This window comes from Dendropsophus ebraccatus, chromosome 12, assembly GCF_027789765.1.
Source record: "Dendropsophus ebraccatus isolate aDenEbr1 chromosome 12, aDenEbr1.pat, whole genome shotgun sequence".
Classification (NCBI taxonomy): Eukaryota; Metazoa; Chordata; class Amphibia; order Anura; family Hylidae; genus Dendropsophus; species Dendropsophus ebraccatus.
The window spans coordinates 22135694-22142390 of record NC_091465.1 but is presented as its reverse complement, the minus strand read 5'-3'; the positions used below and the strand labels follow the sequence as shown (position 1 = coordinate 22142390).

Genomic DNA, 6697 nt, shown 5'->3' with positions numbered 1-6697 from the left:
TATTAGGGGGCATATATGTCTGTGACAGTGTGTCTGGCTATGGAGCCCTTAAATGTGATGAAGGAGTCATGGCCTGCAGTTAGATCCTGGAGTCTCAGGAAGGGAGAGGATCTATGAGGATCTAAGAAAAGGGTTGCTGATGTGAGCACAGCACATCTGTGGGATCGAGGGGAAGCCATCTTTCAGAGGAAACAACTGGGTTTGTGAATCTCAGTAAATGAGGATCTGACCATCTAAGCTCTGTTAGGATTAGAAGACTGATTGACTTTGTGGACTCTTGCTCACTCCATACAGGTGGACTTTAATTGCTATCTGGTTCTACTCAGTGCCCGGTATAAGTGTGTCAGCGTTACTTCACAACTGTCTACACTATTTGCATATAAACATCGATGGATACTGTAGATAGCAGATAGATAGAGGCTGCGGGACTCCGAGGTGTTCCCCGCTATGCACAATGTTGTGCCGTTAGTAGTGAGAGATAGATCCCGTTTGGGTAAGTACTATCATCTTCTCACTGCCTCAATATAATTACTGTCTAGCTAGTTTCCTAATGGATACATGGGTACGATATAGTAGAAAATCCGGCACTGCAAAGATGTTGTTAAATAGATTAAAATTATGGGGATATCACACCTCCTGACATGTTTCGCTGGCTGACCGGCTTTATCAAAGGTAGCATGTGCCTTTGGTGTCTAGTGGGACGGATCTTCCCCCCGCAATCCGATCGCGGAGGGGAGATCCGTTCTTTTGCCCAGGCTGAGCCTCAGCGTCGCAGTGATGCTCATCCTGCCTCGGCAATACATTGCTCTGGTCTGCAGCAGGCCAGAGCAATGTATCACAGATCTAATGGATCGTTGCTGTGTATATACACAGCATTAATCTCTATAAGAGATCAGTGCTGTGTATATAGAAGTCCTCCATGGGGACTTCTAGTTAATGTAAAAAAAAAAAAAAAAAAAAAAAGTGTTTTTATTAAAACAAAATTTTTATTAAAAATAAAAAATCCCCTCACCTAAAAAAAGTCTATTTTGTAAATATAAATAAACAAATAAACAAACATAATGGGTATTGCTGCGTGCGTAATCGCCCGAACTATTAAATTATCACATTCCTGATCTCGCATGGTACGGCTAGGTTCACACTATGTAACTGTGCGGCTGTATTTTTTATGCGGCTGTAAATGTGCGGATGAAACTACGGCCGTGGGAAAAAATAGACATGCGGCTCAAAACATACGGTAATTTACTTGGAAATCTGGTTCAACTAAAAATAACAAATAAAATCTTAAGAAAGTGATGCAAACACCTCTGGATGCATCTGGGAAAGCAGGGAAACAGTTTACATGAATTGCTATTACCGGGGTTTGCGATCCTCTGCAGTAATGCCGATGTCTCTCATGGTTAATATATTGAATTAATAAAACACATTTTCGTTGTAATAAAGTCCCTTTCATTGTTCAATAATTAAATTTAAACGATTCCATCATTTTGCAATTAAATATACTGTTAAAATAAATATATATATAAATAAATGTATATTTATATATATATTTATTTTGTTGACAGTATATTTAATTGAACAATGATGGATTCGTTAGAATTAAATTATTGAACAACGAAACTGATTTTATTTCAACGAAAATGTGTTTTATTAATTAAATATTAATTAGTACAGGAAGCTCCAGTAAGCCGTTAATTCATATTGCCGGCAAAAGAGCTTTCTGTACTAATCATCACTTTACTTTAATTAAAACATCAAATGTTTCTTCTAATTATGTTATGACAATAGCATTATTAGAAGAAACATTTAGAATTATATGTGCGCTCAGCTGATTGGCTGAGCGCACATATAATGAGCCGGTCCGCAGCACAGTGACTTCATTGTGCTGCGGACCAGCGAAGAGGACACATCGGGGTGAGTATAGAGCTCTCCCCACCCCCTCCCCAGCACTGCACCCCTCCCAGCAAGGAAGGGGGGTCACTTAACCCCTTCCTTGCTGGAATGGGTGCAGTCTGACATCAGTCTGGCCCCCAAGGGGTTAAGGGGGATACAATACATCCTCCCTTAACCCCTTGGGGGCCAGACTGTAAGCAGCGATCTGTAAAGATGCTGCATACTGTAAGGAGCACAACACCGCTCACAATGATGGGTGTTGTGCTCCTGTTTGTGTGTTTTTTGTGTGTTTCTCCCTTTTTGTTTTTCAGATATCGGTATCCTGGGGATTACGTCGGATTCCGTGGACTATGTCGATGACCAGCGGTTGTTTGTTGTTGTTTTTTTTTATAAAATGGTCAATGAGGGGTGTGGGGGTGTTTTTATTTGAATAAAAAAAATTTTAATTTGTGTCTTGTCTTTATTTCTTTACTTTATAGACTTAGTAGTGGAAGCCGTCTAATAGACGGAATCCATTACTAAGTTGGGGCCTAGTGTTAGCCGGTATAAAATGGCTAACACTAACCCCCTATTATTACTCAAGTACCCAATGCCACCAGGGGTACTGGGAAGAGCCGGGTGCCAGTGGTCCCGGAGCATCAAAATTGGTGCTCCTGGACCGGGCGGCAGCAGGCTGGTAAGATTTAGGCTGGGGAGGGCCTAAACCAATGGCTCTTCCCACCCTGGTGTTACCAGGCTGCTGTCGTTTGGTTTTTAACCCGGCTGGTTATAAAAATAGGGGGGACCCTATGCGTTTTTTTTTTAAATAAATAAATAATTTAAAAAAAACGCATAGGGTCCCCAAGGGGTTAAGGGAGGATGTATTGTATCCCCCTTAACCCCTTGGGGGCCAGACTGATGTCAGACTGCACCCATCTCAGCAAGGAAGGGGTTAAGTGACCCCCCTTTCTTGCTGGGAGGGGTGCAGTGCTGGGGAGGGGGTTGGGAGAGCTCTATACTCACCCCGATGTGTCCTCTTCGCTGGTCCGCAGCACAATGAAGTCACTGTACTGCGGACCGGCTCTTTATATGTGCGCTGAGCCGATCAGCCAATCAGCTGAGCGCACATATAATTCTAAATGTTTCTTCTAATAATGCTATTGTGATAACATAATTAGAAGAAACATTTGATGTTTTAATTAAAGTAAAGTGATGATTAGTACAGAATGCTCTATTGCCGGCAATATGAATTAGCGGCTTACTGGAGCTTCCTGTACTAATTAATATTTAATTAATAAAACACATTTTCGTTGAAATAAAATCAGTTTCGTTGTTCAATAATTTACTTCTAACGAATCCATTATTGTGCAATTAAAATAATGTCAAAAAATAAATATATATATATATATATATATAAATATACATTTATTTATATATATATTTATTTTAACAGTATATTTAATTGCACAATGATGGATTTGTTAGAATTAAATTATTGAAAAATGAAAGGGACTTTATTACAAAGAAAATGTGTTTTATTAATTTAATATATTAACTATTAGAGGCATCGGCATTCGGCATCATTGCCGGCTATTTTTGAAGTGTTCCGTACGGACCGCCTGTCAATCCACGGCCGCATTTCCAGCCGCAAACAATGGTCTTGTTCATTTTTTACGGGTCCGTTTACGATAGGGCCGAAGATTCATACCCAGTGTGCACTGTGCAGCCGTATATCGTATACTTTCCAGCGTATGCATGAACCACCAAAAATACCGCCGCACAATTACAGCCGCAAATACAGCCGCACAGTTACATAGTGTGAACCTAGCCTACGGGTGTAAGCACAAAAAAAATCCAAAGTTCAAAATTGTACATTTTGGTCACATCAAATACAGAAAAAATGCAATAAAAATCATGCAATGATGAAAAAGTTGCATATATGCAAACAAGGTATCGAAAGAAAGTACACATGATGCGGCAAAAAGTGACACCTCAAACAGCCCCATAGACAAAAAAATAAAAACATTATAAGTATGGGAATAAAGCAATTCAGTTTTTTTAAAGGTTTTAATTTTGGAAAAGCCATCAAATAATTTAAAAGTTCTACAAGTTACATATCGTTGTAATTGTACTGATGTGAGGAATATATATACCATGCCAGTTTTACCATAGGGCGAACAGCGTAAACGTGAAACACCCTGAAATGAAAACAAATTCCTTTTTTAAATTTGACAGCGCAAATGGGAAAATAAAGCCTGTCATTGCAAAGTACAATTGGTGTTGTAAAAAATGGGGGCTCAGATGGGTCTCTAGGTAAAAAAAAATTGCAAGTGCTATGGACTTTTAAACATAAAGTGGAAAAAGCAAAAGTGCAAAAACGAAAAATTGTCTTTGACCTCAAAGAGGATGTACCATCAGGTACACTCTCTTTAAAATCACACATGAACTAATGAGCGCCAGCAAGGGGAAGCCGGTGCAGTGGTCCTTTTTTTGAACCCCAGGCCCGGTTCCCCCGTACGGCGCTACTCTATTCATGGTTACCGCAACGGGGGTGAAACACTGAAGGTGCGCCGGCCCACCCAGAGTAAGAGGAAACCCCAGCCATGACGCGGCTTCATTAGAAGTTCAAACAAGTATAAAATCACTGGAGCCATGTCATGGAGGGGCGGGGGTTTCCTCCCACTGAGGCGGACCGGCCCACCTCCAGTGCTTCACCCGGTAACCATGAATAGAAAGGCGCTGTATGGGGGAACCAGGCCGCGGTTCAAAAAAAGGACTGCGGCATCGGCTTCCCAGTGCCGGCGCCGCCCAATTCATGTGTGATTTTAAAGAGAGTGTACCTGAAGGTACTTCCTCTTTAATGGGTTAAATATTTGTTAAAAAGTTTGAGTCAAAATAGTCAAAAAATGCAAGAAATGAAGAAAGAGAAAAAAGGAGAGAATCAAGCAAGAAGCATAGAAGAGGCAGAGAATTTTGGTGACACGGAATTATCTTGGATATTCATCAAAATGGTAAAATCCTTAAAAATATATTCTTGATATTTGTCTTGACCTCTTTGTTTCGTAGACTGTATATAAAAGGGTTTAAGAGTGGGGCAATAACTGTATACATTAAAGAGACCACACTGTTCTGCCCAACTTTATAGCTTGACCTGGGCCTAAAATACATAGAAATTGTAGATCCATAAAATATTATAACAACCATTAGATGGGAAGAACAGGTTGCAAAAGTTTTCTTCTTACCCAATGCAGATTGGAGTTTGAGAATCTTTGAAATGATCTCTATATAGGAAATCATTGTTACTATGAAGGAACCAATTACAACACAGCCACCAATAACAAATATTACAAGTTCATTGACCCAAATGTCCTGGCAGGAGAGTTCTAGTACCGGAGGAACATCACAAAAGAAATGGTCTATTTTATTGGATCTACAGAACTGTAATGAAAATGTTAACGCTGTGTGTATTAGGGCATTGGCTGCAGCAATGACATAGGAGCCCACTATATGTTGGATACAGACTATTTCTCTCATAATCACAGTATACATAAGAGGGCGACATATGGCGTTATACCGGTCATAAGCCATAGCCGCCAGCATATAGCACTCTGTTCCTCCAAGCAGCACAAAACAATACATCTGTATAGCACAGCCAGAGAGGGAGATCACTTTACGTTCTGACAGTAAACAGGACAACATCTTAGGGACGGTAGTTGAAACATAAAGGATTTCCAAAAGGGAAAAATTAGCAAGAAAAAAATACATTGGAGTGTGGAGGCTTGGGCTGAGCTTATATGCAATGATTATACACAGGTTCCCAACCAGTGTAATGATATATATACATAGAAAGATGGGGAATAGAGAGACCTGATCAGTCAGTCCTGAAAATCCCAAAAGAATAAATTCCATTACCGTTGTGTGATTGATATTCATTGTGTCCAGATTTCTGGAAATTAAACAAAAAACATTATATAACATAATATGAATTGACATAATAGGGGCTCTGTTAGATAGACTATCCATGTATGATTGGTGATAATTAGAGATGAGCGAACCTCCAGCATGCTCGAGTCGATCCGAACCCAAACTTTTGGTATTTGATTAGCTTGGGCTGTTGAACTTGGATAAAGCCCTAAGGCTATGTGGAAAACATGAATATAGTCATTGGCTGTATCCACGTTTTCCAGACAACCTTAGAGCTTTATCCAAGTTAAGCAGCCCCAGCTAATCAAATGCCGAATGTTTGGGTTCGGATCGACTCGAACCCGAACCCGGTTCGCTCATCTCTAGTGCTAATCCAACCCCAAAACCCTCAACACAAACCAAACAGCCTTATCAATATTTTTCCAAACACAGACTGCTGTGCTTACTTTTACTGATCATAGAGATTGTGGGAACCAGATCTTATTTGATCACATACCGATAAGTATACCGATATATTTTTGTATCAAAACTCCCTCTAAGATCCATTAACTGTTAAACACGCGCTTGGTGTAAGTATTATATGCATTATAATACAGAAGTATTTATCTTCCAATTCACCACAAAGCCGCAATGGCCGAGACAGGATAAGAAGAGAAAATGTTGTCAAAAGGTTCAGTAGCTCTTTGTCTCTGTTTTATTAAATGTAGACACCATTGCCGCAGAAATTTTCTTCATAACAGACAGTGATTGAACCATTCGATAGTTATATAAAAGGTTGAGAACCATCTGGGATTCATCCCTTATGAATATTGGTAATTGTTTCTTGCGTTAGAAAAACAATCTGCTTAATTGCGCCGTTTTATAAATGCTTCTAAAACTTTTTCAACCAATCTTGAAATTC

The 6697-nt window shown here is 39.7% G+C and overlaps 1 protein-coding gene across 1 annotated transcript; it reads right to left on the bottom strand.

Moving 5' to 3' along the window:
- Window positions 1-4875: 4875 nt before the first annotated feature.
- Window positions 4876-5808, bottom strand: LOC138769839 (olfactory receptor 5G29-like). The gene has a single exon (XM_069948535.1). The coding sequence runs from the start codon at window positions 5803-5805 to the stop codon at window positions 4876-4878; it is 930 nt and encodes a 309-aa protein (XP_069804636.1). The 5' UTR covers window positions 5806-5808.
- Between the last annotated feature and the right edge of the window lie 889 nt (window positions 5809-6697).